This window comes from Hippichthys cyanospilos, chromosome 1, assembly GCF_059441005.1.
Source record: "Hippichthys cyanospilos isolate Australia breed blue-spotted pipefish chromosome 1, RoL_Hcya_1.0, whole genome shotgun sequence".
Lineage (NCBI taxonomy): Eukaryota > Metazoa > Chordata > Actinopteri > Syngnathiformes > Syngnathidae > Hippichthys > Hippichthys cyanospilos.
Genome location: NC_142369.1, coordinates 6,355,732 through 6,375,069, shown reverse-complemented (window position 1 = coordinate 6,375,069; position 19,338 = coordinate 6,355,732). Strand labels below are relative to the sequence as shown.

The window sequence follows — 19,338 nt, the reverse complement described above, 5'->3', positions numbered from 1 at the left end:
TCAAGAGTCTAGACATTCCATCCCAGGTAACTGATTTATATTTTTAAAGTAAAGTGTCAAAGATTTAAAAGAAATTAAGTTTGAAAGTAATCCCAAACTACTTAAGTACCAAGATAATTGATTACTTTATATAATCAAGTACTCAAGTTGATACTAAGTACTCAGTTACTTTAAGGTTAGTAAATCATTACTTAAAGTACTTCAGGTAATCAATTACTTTGTGTTCTAAAGAAGTAACTGCTTACTTTAGTACTTAACTATCTACTTAAAGTAAGTGCCGAAAGTATTACATTATACTTCAAATGTTTTTTTTTCAACCATTTTTAGAGATTCCTTTAAAAAAAAAACATAGAAAAAAGGTATAAACAAATACATCAGGCTGAATGTCTGGACTCTATAAAAAAAACGTAAAAATACTGTATATCTTTGCGATGGAAGGAGTTAAGCCCTAAAATGTAAAATTATTTGTAATAATTATTTATCTATTCTTTTATTTGTCTGTTCTGGACCTCGTGCATGTTATATTATTGCTTATTATTATTGCACAATGTCAATTGTCTAAATAAAGCAGTGAAACAAATAAGCTAACGTTGCGTTAAAAAGAAAAAAGTTATTTAAGGCAAACTACAGTTCCATAATGTACTCATAAATTTACGAGCTATCCCACATGCTTTTGAACGCACCGTCGCAAAGCATTGTGGGATTTCATGCCGGCCCTAAGCTTCTCGAAGAAACTGCAAAGATGATGGTGAGCGAAATGGCCTTCATGCTGCTTTTGTAGTACAATCCTTTTTCATCCTAATGTTTCACGTCGTGCCTTTTCACCCAAACAATGCGATCTTCATCTTTATTTAGTTTTTGTTGGTGAAAAGCCATTATTTCACGAAAAGACTCTTTAAAACGCCTAAAAATGATGTTAGCATCTGAAGGCTAACAGCTGTCCCTGGGCGTATACGATGCTTACTGTGATGATTAAAAACGCGACAAAATGAAATTAGCAAAGTTTGACATTTAAACCGTAATGCAACCTCTGAAATATGTCGTGGTTATATTAATGATTCGATTAGTTGTAGTTCAGAAGTTTTGTTAGCCGCTAGCCTCTTTGTATGAATGAAAGCTGGAGCACTTAGCATAGAGCCAACGGAGCATCAGAATAAGCTATAGTTGACTAGTTCCTAAATATTACTAAATACCGATACTAGTAGTTTACAGATTAAAACAAAATGTCAACCATGCTCCCCATTGTTTGTCCACAGCCCACACCTGTGATCCTGCTGAAGGAAGGGACAGATACGTCTCAGGGGATCCCCCAACTCATCAGCAACATCAATGCCTGCCAGGTGTGAAAATCTCTCGAATTTTGTGCGTGTGGCCCCATCTTTATCAACCCTGCCTACACGTGTCTTAGGTTATATCCGAGGCCGTGCGGACAACCCTGGGGCCCCGAGGGATGGACAAACTCATGGTAGACAGCAGAGGTGAGATGGACCGAGAATGTCTTCAGGGATGAGCCAGATGTGCTGGTTTTAAACAAACTTTGTGTTTTCCAGGTAAGGCTACCATCTCCAATGACGGGGCCACCATCCTGAAGCTGCTGGATGTGGTCCACCCTGCAGCCAAGACCCTGGTGGACATTGCTCGCTCTCAGGATGCTGAGGTATTGTTTATATTTAAATTGGCAAGGGTTGTAAATTTACAAGCGTAACCATGATTGGATATGATACCTGTTTATTTAGTTAATCAGTCCATTTAAATGGGAAAAGTTTCAGTTCGCCATTTTAACGTCCTAGCAAAGAAGTGTGATGAAGTGAGATTCAAGCTAGGGTTGAATATTTTGGATAGTATAGTTCTAATATCCTTCTGAAAAATCTATTGAAAAAGCAGGTATTCGGATGAAAAAAAAGACATTTTCTACGTAATTGTATATACAAAAGACAAATACTTTTGAGACATTTGTTTGTACTTGAACTGATTAATACTGATTCAACTGCCGTTGAAAGTAATCTGAGGGCGCTCATCAGCTGATACGAGGCAGTTGAGTGCTGCTAGCTGCTAACATTAAAGCCGCCACTAGTTATTAGAAACAGCCACTGCATAATACAAATTCAGCGTAGTTAATCTTTTTTAATCATCCTTATTAGAATATTTAGCTATTGAAATCGATTGCAGGATAATGTAGTGTTGTTGTCGATGAGGAGTCAAGTCTGCCAGGATTTGCTTCAGAATAAAAGTAGACCGAGACATTGATATTCATGTATTATTTTGGATTTGGGTTTATTATCCATGCATAGCGTGAACATTTGTTGACTCAGTTAGCTAGACTTTTTTTTTTTTTCTCCCCTGATGGTGTACTTTACATAATCAAGTACTCGAAGCAGATTATTATTATTTTTTTGGAACTGAGAAACTTCCTATTATTACTTGTAGTCTTTCAAGATCGTAATTCCAAAAATCTATGTACCTGGACTCAGGTCGGAGATGGCACCACCTCGGTCACGCTCCTGGCCGCCGAGTTCCTGAAGCAGTTGAAGCCGTACGTGGAGGAGGGGCTCCACCCTCAGACCATCATCCGAGCGTTCCGTACTGCGACCAACCTGGCTGTTAACAAAATCAAGGAGATAGCCGTTCCTGTGAAGAAGGACGACAAACAGTGAGTGCTCGCACGTGCTTGAAATCCTGTTCAATATTTTTTTTTCTTACCTTTTTGGTGGTCTTCTCAGAGAGCTGCGGCAGTTGTTGGAAAAGTGTGCAGCCACGGCGCTCAACTCCAAGCTGATTGCCGGCCAGAAGGAGTTTTTCTCCAAGATGGTTGTGGACGCTGTCATGTCCCTGGATGAGCTCCTGTCCCTCAAGATGATCGGCATCAAGAAGGTCCAGGGAGGAGCTTTGGAGGTTGGTTTCCTCTCCTGTCTTCTTCCAAAACAAAACGTTTCGATTTAAAACAAGCGTGTCTTGTTTCCATCTCGCTCAGGATTCCCAGCTGATTTCTGGGGTAGCCTTCAAGAAGACCTTTTCCTATGCCGGCTTCGAGATGCAGCCCAAGTGTTATGAGAATCCAAAGATCGCGCTGCTCAACATCGAGCTGGAGTTGAAAGCAGAGAAGGACAACGCTGAGGTTCGGGTGAAGTCTGTGGAGGTATGAAGACCCCCCCAAATACATGACACTCGAGGTCCCCTTTTTGGTATTCATTCATTCATTCATTCATTCATTCTCATCCTCTTATCTGCAGGACTACCAAGCTATCGTGGACGCGGAGTGGAACATCCTTTACGACAAGCTGGAGAAAATCTACAAGTCGGGAGCCAAAGTAGTTCTGTCCAAGCTGCCCATCGGTGACGTGGCCACCCAGTACTTTGCAGACAGAGACCTGTTCTGTGCAGGGAGGGTGCAGGAGGAAGACTTGAAGAGGACCATGATGGTTGGACACAAGAACATCTACTTTTTTGAAAATGGTGGAATGAGTACATAAGAATGATCTGAAGGAAACCACATTGTGTCATGTGACATGCAGGCCTGCGGGGGCTCCATCCAGACTTCAGTTAGTAATCTGACAGACGAAGTCCTGGGACAGTGTGAGCTCTTCGAGGAGGTCCAAGTGGGAGGAGAAAGGTAAGACTCTTCATTCTGGAGATTGGTTGATGAAGCATTGAGAATTTTGCCATACTCATTTTGACAAAGGAAACAATTGGATGAAGCCTTATAATATAGCCACACTGACATCTTGTGGTCACATAACGTCATACCAGCTACCATCCTCAAAATGATTCACTTAATTTGGATTTAAATTCCAACGTAAAAACTAATACTGTACTTCAATCTTACATTTATTTCTGTCTGACATGTCTGGCCAAACAGAAATGAACTTCTCATAAAGAGAATTAACATTTTAAATAGTTTTCTAATTGGCATAATGACAGTTTGGGTTAAACCATTTTGATATGGGGCCGACTGGGTTTTTAAAATGCGTCCTGATTATAACATCATTTTTATAAACTTCCAGTATATTACATTCAAATACTCATATCATTTATTTTATAAGGAATTTTGCATAGATGTGACTGATTTGAGAGAGGCTTTTTTAAAGGACTTTTTCTAGTAGTGTGTCTCACTGCTCTACTTCATCTCAACTTCATTCTCAAAAATTCATGGACAACTCGGTTCTCCGGTGTAGGTACAACTTGTTCAAGGGCTGTCCAAAGGCCAAAACGTGCACCATCATCCTGAGAGGAGGAGCCGAGCAGTTCACGGAGGAGACGGAGCGCTCGCTGCACGACGCCATCATGATTGTGCGCCGAGCCATCAAGGTCAGGGAACATAAAAACCCAAGTCCTGCTCATAGCGGATTCATCAAGAGCCTGACTTACCTTCTGTTGTTCATCTTTCTTTCCCAGAACGACTCTGTGGTGGCAGGGGGAGGGGCTGTGGAGATGGAGCTGTCCAAGTACCTGCGCTATTATTCCAGAACCATTCCGGGGAAGCAGCAGCTGCTGATCGGCGCCTACGCCAAGGCCCTGGAGGTCATTCCCCGACAGCTGTGTGACAACGCCGGCTTTGACGCCACCAACATCCTGAACAAGCTGCGTGCTAAACATGCTCAGGTAGGACGCCATATTTGGGAATTTGTGTATTTATTGTTGCCAACAGATGGAATCTTTGTATCTCCAGAATGATTATTGAAATTTATGGACGATAGCAAGCCATTTTCAACACTTTAAATATTTATGTCTTTTTAAGCCCCGTGTATAATACGCTGCCCTCAATTTAAGATTGCAATTTTTTTTAAAAGAGTTTTGTTCGTAGAATTTCTCAGTACGTATTGCATATTTCCCGAACTACAAATTGCTCTGGAATATAAGTCACACCAGCCCAACAAAATGCATCATAAAGAAGGAAAAAAGTTTGCATTTTTGTGTGGGAAATGTATTTGAATAGAATTCAACTCGCGAGAACAGACTATTCATCTTGAAATGGCAATTAAAAATTAAATGCAGTTTTTTATATTTTGTCTATAATTTGCATCATTATTGTTCGTGTACATTTACTACCCTTAAAAACATGTTTTGCGTTGACTGCAAATGACATATGTACCCAGCACTCTGCTAACAACCAATTATTGGTCAACTTTCCAATCACATGACCAAACCCAGAAAACAGGTGAGACTTGATTGGTTGTTAGTTCAGTCCTAATATGTGTGTGCGATGAAAGAGGCAAAATGTGTTTTTAAAGGTATTAATTGCACATTAAATATAAGGAAGATAAAATACTATATTTTTACTGATGAAAATGACCAATTAAGTATCCTTCCAAAATCTTCTGCCCCTCCCCCTCATTTGTGAAATATTTTTACAGCCAAGTACCTCCTAACCAACACAAAAAAAAGACTTATCTCTAGGGCGTATTTTGTTCAGCTACTCCATAAAATAGACACATAAATTAGCAATAAGTTGCTTCATGTTCCAATTCATTTGCTTTTAGTTTGACAAGGAACACGTACTTTCCCCTGTCCCCGCCATAACATTAAAATAGATTTGCTGATACCTGCTGGAACCCCGTCAAAAATTTCATGAAAACCGCTGATCTCGAAAATGACAGCTACCTGACAAGTTTTTGACTGCACACCACTACAGGGCGGCATGTGGTACGGCGTGGACATCAACAACGAGGACATCGCCGACAACTTCGCCGCCTGCGTGTGGGAGCCGTCGATCGTTCGCATCAACGCTCTGACTGCGGCTTCGGAGGCGGCTTGCCTCATCCTGTCGGTCGACGAGACCATCAAGAACCCGCGCAGCACCGTCGACGGACCGCCCGGCGGCGGAAGAGGCAGAGGCCGCGGAAGGCCTCACGCCCACTAAGAACTCCCCGCCCCCCTCCCAACTACTGCATTGAGTTACATTGAGGCCAACAGGAAACAGCAGGTGTCAATTTCCATATTTGAAGACATTTCATTTTCTCTCACCTGTGAGTTTAAGCTTCGTTGCGTGTGACTTAGCAAGCACCGCCTTCGTCGGCTGTCATGTTGCTGGTCTGTCCCGATCTCTAGGCCCGCCTCTTCCTCTTTTGTTCTGCAACTGCTCATCTGGTTTTGTTATGTCGCAAACTTCGAACGAAAAGCACTGAAATAACCTGCGCAGTGTGCATGTATTTATTGGACCATTCTCAACAATAAATGCACAGCTGAAATCAACTTACCAATGGCTTGCGTGGGTTACTTTTTACATCGGGACAATGGCAAAATAACATATAAAATAACGGACTTATTTGCATGCTGGGGATTGAACCTGCAAAGTGAATCAATTTCCGCCCAAAACGGAATGGAACAGAAGGTTATTTTGAACTATATGGTCCTACCAGTTTCCTGCTATTTGAGAACAGGTCCTTGCTTTACAAACTTCTCCCATCCTGGATTTCGGACTGTGTTCAGGTAGTATGTTGGATTAAAAAGAGGTCGTGGCCTAAAAAAAAAAATCAAGAAGACCTACTGATCTCCGTAATTGAGCATGACACATTTCTTGGTCTTCTGGATTTTGGACACGTTTGCGCCACAAATGATCTCAGTGGAATTAAATTTCCTCCTCAGTTGGACAGGAAGTCAATGGAAGCCTTAACGAAGCGTTTGGACATGACATCCACTGCCGTAACTTTGATTTCCGTATCGCCGAACTGCATGGTGGCCCTGATCTCCCTTCTCCCCGGTGCTCCCGCGGCGGGCGGTAGCGATGGCTCGGGCAGTTCCAACGTGAGCATCCCGCACTTCCTAACCCCCGGGTCGGAAATGTACGTGACGTCGTCGGTGGCGCTGCAGTAGATGTTTATGATGATCTTGCGTTGGCACGGGCGTGCGGGCGTGTAGCTCCGCCTCACCACCTCGCCCAGAGCCACCGATTGGTCCACGGACACGAAGCGGTCCAGGATGTCTGTGCACCATTGTCGCTCGTCTTTGATGAGAAGCTTGTCCCGGGGGTGGCGCCCCTCTACGAAGCGGTTCAAAACGCCCACGCCGTATGTCAGCGGGCATCGACGCACCCGCACCTGTGAGGGATCAATCTTGCAATGAACTGCTCAAAAGTTTGAAAATATCATGCTCGCGTTCCACCATGCTAATTTCCATTAGCCTGTCTTTGGCATTTCACCTTATGTGTTCAAGCTTTCATTTCTCATCATAGGGAATGCATTGCTAGAAGCCACTAAGGAGCTGAAATTCCACCCAGATGGTAAGGAAATTTCAAACTTCAAAGTTAATGTGCGCTCACCACAGTGGGGTTCAGCCCAAACAACACCGCCCCCTTCAGGATCGTCAGATCGACGTTGTGGGGGACGATGATGCGGCAGGTGCGTCCCAGTGCTTTGTGGACGGCTTTCTGCAGCATGGGCGACTCGGCAAATCCGCCCACCAGGAAGAGGAAACGCACGCCGCGCACCTCTGGCTTCGACATTAGCTCCTCTACAACACGCAGTAAAAATAAAATTAGAATGGAAAGAATTAAGCAGCTTTTGCCACTTTTTGTTTTTGCTTGAATTCAATAGGTATTGTGGTGCTGCTTAGGCGATGCACACCTTGGCCACCAGGCGGCGATATAAAGACATATTGATATCCTTAGTGTACATGGAGTGGGCCAGAGCTTTTCAGTAAACTGCAATAATATAAAGACATTCTTAGGCTAGGAAAAAAAATACATGCCTGTGAGTTATGTGGGTACCAGCCAAGAAGAGGGGACCACTTAGTGGAAATGCAAATTTACAAGGGAACAAGAAAAAGTCCCCACCATGGGGCCCCACTAAGAAGTAATGTGAAAGTGAGGTTCGTTTGTCATGGTATTTTTTCTCAAAATTGCAAATCGAAGGTGCTTGATTGACATGTAACAATATCGCAAAAATGAAAAAATATTCCATGCCATATAGTTCTTTTTTTTTCATGCCATCTAGAGGAACAAAATATGTCACAAGGCAACCACTAAAAAATATCACACAACTCACATATTCTACTCAAATACGGAATACTTCAAAACGTAGAGACAATAAAAACCATTGAAATTTTCTTGGCACCGTGCTGACCAGTGTTATGATCATTTTATTAATATTCTCACCGATGTGTCGCACGATATTGGCGATGGTGGGCTGGAAAAGCTCGTTCATGGCTTCCTGCGTAAGTCGCAGCATCCCCTGCGACGACCATTTCACGATGTTCATACTAGAACACACAAGAGTTGCAGTCAAGCTTTTAAAAACAGTAAGGTCCCGTTTCTGAATGCCGCCACTGACTTGCTTCTCCTCAGAGCGGCCTCCACGCTCTGCCCCCTGTGTCTTTTGTAGTAGTCGATGAAGGAGAAGGGCAAGGAGATGTTGAGGGCGTTGGCCCGGCCGGGTGCCGCCGTCCGCTTCCTGGCCTCGAAGGCGATAGTGAGGTCCACCCAGGCGGCCGGCCGTTTGGCTTTGAAGCTCTGGATGAAGTCTTCCCCGAAGATCTGGCTAAGCATGGACTCGAAGGCCAGGTCCACACCCACGGCGCCGTGTGGACCACCTGAAAGGAAGACAAAACTGTTGAAAAGGGCCTGCAGAATTTGCGGATTATTTATGTTTTCCATCTCGCCACAATGAATGGATTTGTTCACTTTTTGAGTTAGATCAATAACAAATAATGTAGTCTGTCTGTTTTAGCACCTGAGGCCTTGTAGAGTTCTTTAAGCGTCCCTTGCGGCTGCTCAATTTGATGGACCGTCAGATCCACTGTTCCTCCTCCGCAGTCTGCTACAATGTACTTGTCACCTGTGAGACACATTAGCCTTTAGTTCCAGTACTATTCAGTACAAAGAACAAAAGGTTTTTCCCCCTTAATGGAATACTGTACTTTGTTTAATTAGCCATTTTAGCAACAAAAATATATATACCGTATTTTGGCTTTCATTTGATGACTTCACTATTTTTCATATCCTACTCGAATATACTACTGTATACCATAATACCAGTTTACTTATACAACACATTTAAAAGACAGTAAAAGTTGACACAAAAGTGCTGCAGGCCCAAAAAACAAACAAAGACAATTACAGTTTTTTTGAATGCTTACTCTCTCAAAGCGATTCATGTAGCACAATTTCTAAAACTATTAACAACTATCGCAAATCCACCCACCCAACATGCCATGGCGTATATACAATTTCAAAATATCAACAAATTCCTTGCAAATTATTCATATTTATGACTATTTTTTACAATGTTCTGACTCTGTCTGGCCACACTGTTACAGGATACAACGATTTTATAGATGATCACACTCTAAATAAGCCACAGGAAAGCGGTGTGAAGTAAAATGGAGGGAGCAGGAAAAGTGAGCAGAGTGAGAGCTAAAAGAAGAAAGAAGAAAATATTGAGGTGAAAAAGAATGTGATGGACAAGGTGAGGGAATAAAGAGTGTAAGAAATAGAATTACTGATGATAGTTACATCAGAGCAAGGGCAATTGAGAATTTCTGGAAAATATATTGAGTCTATTACTGGGTTGATCGGGTTTATTGTGTGGTTGTCTTAGGTGTGTTCACACTCCGTGCATACCAATAAATTAATTTAATACGCTGACCAGCTTGGGGAAAAAAAAATCTTGAAATTTAGCCTATTTCTTTACAGATATGACTTCAAACTAAAATAGCCTTTCTTGTGCCCAAAGAAAGAAATAGCCAGATATGTTTAGCATTTTTCCCCATAAATTGTGTCTTTTCCAATATGCTGGCTTGTGTTAATTGTTTCACACAAAAATGCAATTTTTACAAAGGTCAAAAAAGTTAAAGGCAACCTATTTTTTTTCGTAATAGAAGTACAATGTTTTGCTTATTAGTTGGAAGTGTTTTGGCAACAATAGCTCAGGTAACAACCAATCACGGCTGACGTATTTTCTGGGTTTGGTCATGTGACAAACGGAGCTATGATTGGTTGTCACCTGAGCCCACATCTGATGTCATTTTCAGTCGACAGCAAGTGGAAAATATGCTTTTTAAAGTTATTGCTCACACATGATAAAAATGTAGTCATCAAGTATTAACATTTTACTCCTAAATAAATAAAGTATCCCATTAAATTCCCACTTGGACCCATACAGTCTCCAGGAATTTTAGATTATTGCGCTCCCTCCGTGCCAGTGTTTATGATAAGTGCTGCGATAAGGCGCAGCTTTTGGTTCAGGTATGTTGAACGCAGCAGAAAAGAAAAGTCAAATTGGTGTTGTGTGTGTGTGTGTGTAGAAAGGAAAGTGCAAATTTTATGACCCTTTCATTTGAACTGTGGCCGTGTAGTTTTTTTTAGTGCAACCGTCAACCGAAATGCTTTCTCACAAGGAACCAGCGGCGATGTGAAAGTTGAAAATCATCAATAAAATCATACCGGTCTGCAGCTCGGACCACAGCTCTCCGGTTCCGCTCTCCACGATGAAGGTTCTGCTGTGTCTGGATCGCCTCAACTGCTCCCTGGCTGCAACACATGAAGATGACAAAATTGGACTCTGATTGGGATTCAGTGATTTCCTCTAGAAATTCTGATTCATTAAACTTTAGAACAGGGGTCAACAAGGATCACATGAGTAGGTCGCAGGCCTGTTCTGCAATTAACTTAAAACTCATAGAACATTGTGATCGTCTAGGAATTTTACAAACAAAATTTACATATATTACGTCATATACTTGATTCACAAATTTACTGCAGCTGTTTCTTAATTATTGTGAGAAATCATTCATGTACTGTAGTGTGATTGAATGTCTGGACTCTTAAAAATATGTCTTTGGGTGAGTTAAAAATGTGTCTTCACATAAAAGGATATGACAATAATTAACCAATAACAATAACATTATGACAAACACTTTGAGCAAATTTGTTATTTCTGAAGTGTGTATCAAACTGGTAGCCCTTTGGATTACTCAGTACCAAAGACGTAAATCTCAGTCTCAAAAAGGTTGGCGATCGCTGCTTCAGAACTACATATGTACTGGTAGTATAGTAAAATTTAATTCAGCAATTCCAAATAATAGATCGTGTAACATCATCTGTTTTATTTCTGTATCTTCTGCTGTAACATTGCATCAGTGTTGATCGCGCACGTCCATATAAAACTTAACAAAATAAAGGTATAAACCGTTTGGCAAAGGATTCATTACAACACAATTTTGCATTAAGTTGCTTTATCTACCAATTCATTTGCTCTTAATTTGAAAAAAACAAACACTCTTTTAGCAACAGCATTAACTCTTGCACAGTATGGCACACTCCTGGTAGTGTGATAACTAGGAAGTTGAGCCATGTTGAACTTTGACATGTTGTCACCATCTGGGTGAATTTTCAGCTCCCTATTGTGTTCTTTTCCTTTGAAATGCCTTTGATATAAAGATCAAACCAGTAGATAAAATACTGCACAAGGGTTGAAAAGAATTAAATTCGATTTTCCGACGCCTGCAGAAACCAAACAAGTATCGGCGAATTAATTGAAAGCTTTTTATGCCGTGACAGACCACGAAGAGTGAGGTTCCAATTAATTTGCTCCTAATTTGTAAAGAAAATGTCACTTTTCCTGGCATGGCATTAAAAAGCCTTAAATTAGATTTATTAATACATGCAGAAAACCTAGTCCACAAAAAACATGCAGAGCAGATCTGTGCACAAGCAATGAGATGTCACGACTTTGAGATGATGAATAGTCGAGGACGATGTGGAATTACAAAAATAAACATTCACTAAGTCTTTTGAAGGGGGGGAAATAGTGAGGGAGAATGTGTGTGCGGCTTTCATACTGCAGCGTGTTTATTTAAGTTCCCTTAGAACCCCCTAAGGCCTGCAGAGTCGGAGTAATAAAAACTAACGTGATTCGTATGCGATTGAGCAGTGGTGACTTTTGTTCTTTGAGGTGACATGTGTGGCCTTCTTTTGTGTGTGACGCCAGGCTAAAAAAGCATTTTTACAGCCCGCAGATGTGTGGGTGACGGTCCAAATCTGGAAACAATTTGCATAAGAAATATTGTGCATATGCCTGAGTACAAATGGCTCCGGTGTGGAAACTGATGTGGAAGAATAGTTTGAGATAGCAAAACTATGACGTGGATTCCAAGTGTATGTTTGCAGCGTGTTATTAAAAAAAACAAAATAAAATAAAACAATCATCAACGAGTGAACAAAGAGTGAAGGAAAAAAAGTAATGGAGTTAAAATTACAAGGCAAGCGGGGGTGAGATCATAGTCTGGCTACACCTTGTTCCAATTACAATATCCTGTGTTTAGTGTATGCCTATGCATGTGTGTGCGTGAGGGATTGAATGTTCTCGCAGTGACTTGTAAGCGGAGCAGCGCAGTTGAGGGGGGGGGGTCGGTGGTATTTGGCTGAAATATTCTTGTACAGAATAATTATTCTCCCGTTGCCCCGTTTGAGCGCTTGCTTGGTTTTTCCAATTCAGTTTTATGGAAAAGAGCACAAACACACGTGTTGGCCGACCTTGTCTGAAGCTGGAGTCAAAAGGCCGTGATCCGTTCACATCCACGCCGTTGGCGACCGGCTGGAGGCTCAGGTCGATCACCTGGTGGAGGCGGAGCTTGCGGCAGTAAATGGAAGCGGCCTCCGGTTCGAGAGCGATGAGGAGCTGCTCAGGACAGTCCGGGGACGCCAGCCCCGCCTAGGAGGTAAAAGAGGAACCAGAGAAAGAAGGGTTCAATAAAGCCTTTGGGGTCCTCATCAAGATGCAATAATGCAACTTCAACCTCTGTGGTATTATGTTACAAATTATGGACATTCCTTTGATTATTTCTTCATGATTTCATAAAAGAATCAATGGGAAAAAAACACTGGGGAGCTGAAATTTCCAGCAGATGATTAAAACATGTAAAATTTCAAAATGCAAGGATTCAGACTTTTCTATGTGATTTCAGTTGGACATGCAAGATTTTGTGTACAAAAATAATCATTGTCCAAATTTTGGACCATATAAAACCATTATAATTACCATTTTTGAGATGCATTTTAATATGATTTATTACATTGATTTTCCTGCGATTTTTGCAACATTCCGCTGAGCGGCGGTCAATCTACGTCAGCAAACAGAAAATTCTTTTGTTGATTTGTGTTTCACCTCAAGACAGTAGGTGATGGTAGAGACCAGTTAATGTTTTTGTCTTAAAGTGTCATCATCATGTCACAAACTACAAAGACAGACAAACCATTTAAAAAAAAAATTGTGGGTGTTAATAAATATAACCTACATATGTATGGCTAGAACTGACGCCACTGAACAATTTGAGTGGTTGAAGGAAAAAAAAAATCATAAATAACTTGAATTACTACGCTTTTAAAAGCATTTAGAAAATGAGCAAAAACATGCAATGTGTATTCAGTAATTAGCAAAGTGTCTGCACAAGGGTGAAAAAGTTGGAGTGCAGGTAAACGAGTGGTTAGAAGAGGGCATGCTGGGTGAGCCACACATAAACACAGGCGGAAAGCCAGCTGTGCAACATAAACATATACGAGGGCTCATGACCATGGGGTCAAAGGTCATGTGTGGGACTGAAGAGGAGTGGATCTAATTAGAGCGAACAGTACTGTACATACTGTAGGTGTGTGTGTGTGTGTGTGTGTGTGTGTGTGTGTGCATGAGCGCAGGGCGGTGACTGCTCACAACTTCCCGTGTTTATGCGCCGGTCTTGCTCATTGTTCTGCCGATGACATCATGACCAGCAGGAAGAATGCGCGCACACGCCCGTAAAATGCTCAGAGCGTGCTGACTAAACGCAGGTGTGGGCGCGACTCGCCAATGGGTGGCACTGACCATGTAAGCGGCCTCTCGCATGAACTGCTTGGCGGGTTGTCGCCACACGGCGGGGACGGTGATCACCCATCTGATATCGTCCCCCTCCAGCACGGAGGACGTCTGCTCCTTCACCTCCTAAAACGATATCGGGTCAGCTTCCTTAGCCAGTGCTGACGATGCACATTTGACTGTCGTACCTTTAGGGCGTGCTCCCTGAAGAAGCGCAGGGCGTGAGCGAAGACCTCAATGGCCGGCACCTGCCTGCCGTTAACCGCCTCCAGCTCCGTGTCCATCGTGAGATTCTGCGGTAAATACAGCGTTTATAAAAGTGCATCTTCTGTTTTGACAAGTTATCAGAACAGGTGCTAGATACCGTTCAGTCATAAAATTGGGAACAGAATTGGGACCATCTCAAATAACGGGGCGGCCACCCCTGGGGGGCACGTATGACCCCGGGGAACTTGCTTAGCTTTTGCCGTGTGAAGTGTAATTACACATCCATGGCACAAGGTGGTGCAGTGGCGCTCGTATAGTCAAATTTCACAGTTATAATATTTTTCAATTGCTGTCAATTTTTTTTGAATCACATGTGATTTATTAAAAAAAAAAAAATCAGCACGGTGTCTTGTACTTTTTCTTCAGGTTGAAATGTTTAAAACAATGGAGCTCCTGTGTTCAAATTCCAAATCTATTTACATGTTTTATTGTTCACTAATTCAATATTTTTCCGATGTCAAAAGGTTCAATTGGTCAAAAATATTTCTATTTGAAATAGGCATTGAAATATTGCTTATTTCAAACACTTTGATGCACATTAACTTTTTTTTCTCTTTCGATTTAATCTGTAACTAGAAAAAAACCCTGTTAAAAAAAAAACATTTGTTGAAAGTCGTTTTATATTGCTTTTTCCTTTTGAAGAGTAGATTATTTTTTAGATACAATCAATAACTTTACAAGCACATTTTTCTACATAATGTCCCCTGAAAATAATGACCAATCATGGCTCAGCTTGTGAAAATCACATGACTAAACCCTGAAGACACGCTCGCCGTGATGTGTCGTTATCTGAGTCCTGAGCATGTGATGTCATTTTCAGTGGACAGAGAGTGGCAAATGTATTTTTTAATGTTTTGAGTAAACATGAAAAATACTTTAGGTATTAAATATGACCTTTTTATTGCTGAAAATGTCTAAATAGTTGTAGCTTCCCTTTATCTAAAAGACTTGAATCGGTTCTTTTGTACTAATGTCTTAAGTTCGCTTACACAAGTGCTGTGAATCTTCATCTTGAACTTATCAAGGTAGAGCCAGTGGCGAGCTTCATCTGGATCCAGATCATGGTAAAAGTCCCGCGCCGCAAACCCAAAACTGTGGAAGCGCAAGTCAGGGGTCAGCAGCAGGCACGTGGGGCTCTTCTGATTGGCCACGCCGGGGTCACCGCCCTCCCAGCGCCTGCGTGCAACAAATTGGGGGGAAAAAAATCATTCTATATAAAAATCAGTGGGTAGGATTGATTAAAAGCGAGGCCGGCCTCACTTCATCATGTGGATGGCTTCCGAGTCTTCTGTGAAGCTGAAAGCGTAACCGCTCGAGGTGGTCCCAAAGTCTATCGCCACAACAACTGAGAATGGACAGGCCATCCGTGGTCTGACCTCCACTCTCTAAAAATCAAAAAAAGAAATTACTAAAGAAATGTATGTCCTTACATATGCTGATTGCAAATTGCATTACTGAGCATGTGAACTCATTCTCAGACACACATTGTTTTTAAAGGTACAGATTGAATTCGTAATATTTTGAGAAAAAGGGGATCCTACTCCTCAAAAACTTGTTAAAGAAAAACAAATTAGATGAGGGTTTTGCACCAAAATAAAAAGAGTTAAATCATATCTTGTGTTCAAAATAGATTTAGTAATGTGATGCCAATTTGTCCATATTACAAATCACGTGTGTGTGTGTGTGTGTGTGTGTGTGTGTGTGTGTGTGTGTGTGTGTGGGTACCGGTGAGGGTGACGGTGTGAGGGGCGCGATGCTGCAATCATTTCTCGAAGCGGCTGCCGAAGAGGGCACTGATAAACTATCACCTGCAAAGACAAGAACGGATAAAAGGATTCTTCCCGGAATGCATGGAAAAGCTCCACATTGGAAAAGCTATTCAAACAGTGAGTGGAAAATCTTATCGCAGGGAAAAAGGAAGACTGACACGCATTGATAAATAAGCCGTCACACTTTTTCTTCCTGCTCATTTGCACTTTAGCGTGGAAACACACTTGGCTTGAGATGTGGGGATTATATGAGAAAAAACGAGCGGAATGTCTTGGGAATGCCAAGTGAATAATCAAGTGGGAGAAGAACATGCGGAGGTCAGCGGGTGTTTACATCCTCAAAAGATAAAGCCTGCTGCCGTTGCTATGACAACAGAAATGCATCTCACATGACAATGGGAGGCTCCCTGGGTCCGGCTGCTTGGTGTCAGCCATCTTTAAAGGTGCCACGCTCTGGGAGGGGGCGACAGAAAATAAAGGCAAGTCATATTAATGTGGGGGGGGGGGGGGGGGGGGGTGAGACTAGCACTGGGAACATTTCAGATGTAATTAACCACAAGTGAGAAGATGTGTTTAAAAGGTTACATTAGTTATTTAGCTATTTTTGCCAATCAAATAATTTAAAATGTTAATTTTTACTGCAGATAATTTGGTAACCTCATTTTTTTTCCCCACAAACAATTAAAGGGATAGTAAGCTTATTAAGACATTTTCAGCACGGGAAAAGTTAAAAGAATAAATTGTCGAATAGTAATTTGAAACCTAATTATTTTTCATAAACAATAAAAGGGCTACGAAATCTTTTCACCATTTTCAGCAGTGAAACGTTAAAATTGTGGCCATAAATAATTTGATCTCCTCATTATTTTCATTGGCAATTAACACCTTTAAAAACATATATTGTACTTGCTGGTGACTCAGAATGACATCATATTCGCTCAAGGTTCTGACCAATCATGGTTAAGCTTGTGACCACTTGACCAAACCCAGAAAAAAGGTGATCCGTGATTAGTCGTTACCCTGAGTTGCCATTTTCAGTCTATGACTTAACTAATATTTTTAAAGGTATTAACTATACATGCAAAATAATTAAATCATCGAAATATTTGTGAACAAAATATGAACTTTTCTGTTTAAATTACTAAAATAATAACATATTCCTTTAAATAGCTCTTTGCCACTTACTGTCAATTCAAAATAACACGCCACAGTTGCCCACAGCTCAGTTAGGGACCAATCACGGTTGATCTGTGTTCTGGGTTTTGTCATGTGACATTTGAAAGCTGAGTCATGATTGGCTCGTGTGATGTCATGTTTAGTTGACAGCAATTGAAAACAGATGTGCTTTTAAAACTACTTGCGAGTATTTGCAAAACGAAATATTCGCTTTTTCTGCTGAAATGGCAAGAAAAGTAAAATTCTTTAAATTTGTTTGAATATGTCAACTGAAAATGCTAGCCCAAATATTCAGACCTCAGGTAGGAACCAATCACAGTTGACCTGTTTTCTGGGCTTCGTGTAACATTTGCAACCTGGGCTGTGATTGGCCGTTACCTGAGCCCGGCGCTTGTCATGTTTTTTTTCAGTCAGCAAAGGAAAAAATGCATTTTATTAGGTAGTATTTGTACATGGAAAAGAAAACAATCATCAAAATATTGACAAAATAAGAAGTTTTTTAACTGCTAAAATGACTAAGTAAATGAAATATCCTTTTAGGTGACATTACAAATAAAACTCCCTGGGAACTGAAAATTTGCAATCACTCCTACTGTACCAACTAGAAAACCTGAAAAGCACCGGTTCCTGGATATTATGACATAAAAATGAGCACAAGCATTGCTTGCAAAACTCACCCCCTTGAGTGCTGCTGCAACCACGACTTTGTACCCTTTAGGAATAAAAACGCCTTTCTTTAAATCCCAAACCGTCGGCGAGTTTCTTCCACTAACAAAAGGTCCACTTTTTTTCTTGAAAGGGGGTGGAGGCGTTCAGTGAGTGCAGCCTCAAACTTTTTTCTCTCCGCTCTGCACTGGAGGGGCAGAGCAAAGTGGTAAAGCACACACGGGTAACAGAAATGGGAGGACTGTGACAGGAGGGGAGGGGATTTACCTTCGTTTGTGTGTGAGACGGGAGACTGAGGGTGCTCTATTCTTGAGTGGAATGGAGGGCGTATCGCCTATCACATCATGTTGTTTCGCCTTCTTTGCATTATCTGCGCTTCCTCCGTTTAATTACTTCTTCCTGTCATCTTATTTGCTTCTTTTCTTTTATGCTTCAATAGGCATGCATGCAAAAGACTCAACCGCTATTTCGTATCTCATTGCTGTGCTCGGGTTGTGCTTGCAAAATACATTAGCCGGCCGGAGGAAATAGGGGCTCTCGGGTGCGTTACGAACATGTATGACACACAGCAGAGTAATTCAATTTCCAAACCTGGAAGCCATTACCTGGCATGTATCCCCACACTGCCTCAAATCCAAGAGGCCCCCGATAAGGACCCCTGCCATCGCACTGCTTTTCTTCCTTAGTTTGTCATTCATTCTCCATTGTGACTTGCAATTGCCATGTTTTAGCAGCTTTGGCGTGATGAAAGAAAAATCTTCACTCGGAGAGACAAAAACATAAAACCAAACGGCTCACAAGATCTGTCGCGCCTTCAAGGTCGATGCAGGAAGCCAAACATAGGAAGTGATGGAGTCAGGTGACAGGAAGGGACCCTTGCATAGCAATCCTCTCATGAATTCCACATTATCTTTGGGACCCTGGAAGCCATGAGAAAACTGAGACACACCCCAAACACACACACTGATTCAGATGTCTTTGTAGGAACATTTTGAATAATCAAACACATAGACTAGAAATAGTCTTTTTTCATTAGTGAAGAATCATTAAGCTTTAAAACAAAGCACACACTTCTAGTAGGATGCACCTGCATGATGTGTGGTTTTGGTTGCAAAAATTCCATCAAATTCCAGTTTTCACACTGGGATATTTAGTACACCTGAAATCTGAAAAAATGTCAGGTTATAAATGCATAGTTGGTTTGCCAACAACCAAGATGTAACTGATAAATGTGTTAGCATCAGGTGGGTCACAGAAAGGGTCAAGTGATGTTGGGGTGAGAGTATGTGAAAAGCCCAGTCAAATCAGTCTCACGACGCATCACAGTCGCCCTCTACTGTTGATTTCAGGCACTGCATCATCAAAGAAGATTAAATACAGATGTTTTCGGAGCTGAGAGCCTCTGGGATTCAAACCCATGACCGTTCGACTGCGAAGCAGCCGTTCAAACCATTACATCACTTGTTCAAAACATCTCGCAAATATCTTCTATTTTGGGGGGGATTTTCAAGCGGGAAAAATATAGCTACTAAGGTTGATTACGGAAATATTAAAAATGAATATTCAAAAAATTAAACTAAGTAGAGTAAAAAGAGCAAAAGCTGCTACGTAAACATCAACTTTGTCAAACATTAACAAGCCGCATTGATTATAAATAGCACAAGAACATGAGGTATATT

General features: G+C 41.4%; 2 protein-coding genes across 2 annotated transcripts; one reads left to right on the top strand and one right to left on the bottom strand.

Moving 5' to 3' along the window:
- The first annotated feature begins 693 nt into the window (after nt 1-693).
- Nucleotides 694-6,193, top strand: cct7 (chaperonin containing TCP1, subunit 7 (eta)). The gene is made up of 12 exons (XM_088422790.1): nt 694-748; nt 1,257-1,340; nt 1,409-1,478; nt 1,551-1,657; nt 2,472-2,650; nt 2,721-2,892; nt 2,972-3,136; nt 3,231-3,419; nt 3,513-3,610; nt 4,173-4,305; nt 4,393-4,599; nt 5,630-6,193. Exons 1-12 carry the CDS (start codon nt 743-745, stop codon nt 5,855-5,857), a joined length of 1,638 nt encoding a protein of 545 aa, XP_088278916.1. The 5' UTR covers nt 694-742; the 3' UTR covers nt 5,858-6,193.
- On the bottom strand, nt 6,066-19,216 carry hspa12b (heat shock protein family A (Hsp70) member 12B). The gene is made up of 16 exons (XM_088422777.1): nt 18,747-19,216; nt 17,927-18,579; nt 17,671-17,846; nt 16,207-16,270; nt 15,774-15,856; nt 15,309-15,433; nt 15,038-15,224; nt 13,970-14,074; nt 13,791-13,907; nt 12,467-12,644; nt 10,376-10,462; nt 8,664-8,768; nt 8,265-8,523; nt 8,090-8,193; nt 7,256-7,446; nt 6,066-7,034 (listed from the first exon to the last, which is right to left on the bottom strand). The coding sequence occupies exons 4-16, from the start codon at nt 16,250-16,252 to the stop codon at nt 6,579-6,581; spliced, it is 2,043 nt and encodes a 680-aa protein (XP_088278903.1). The 5' UTR covers nt 16,253-16,270; nt 17,671-17,846; nt 17,927-18,579; nt 18,747-19,216; the 3' UTR covers nt 6,066-6,578.
- Between the last annotated feature and the right edge of the window lie 122 nt (nt 19,217-19,338).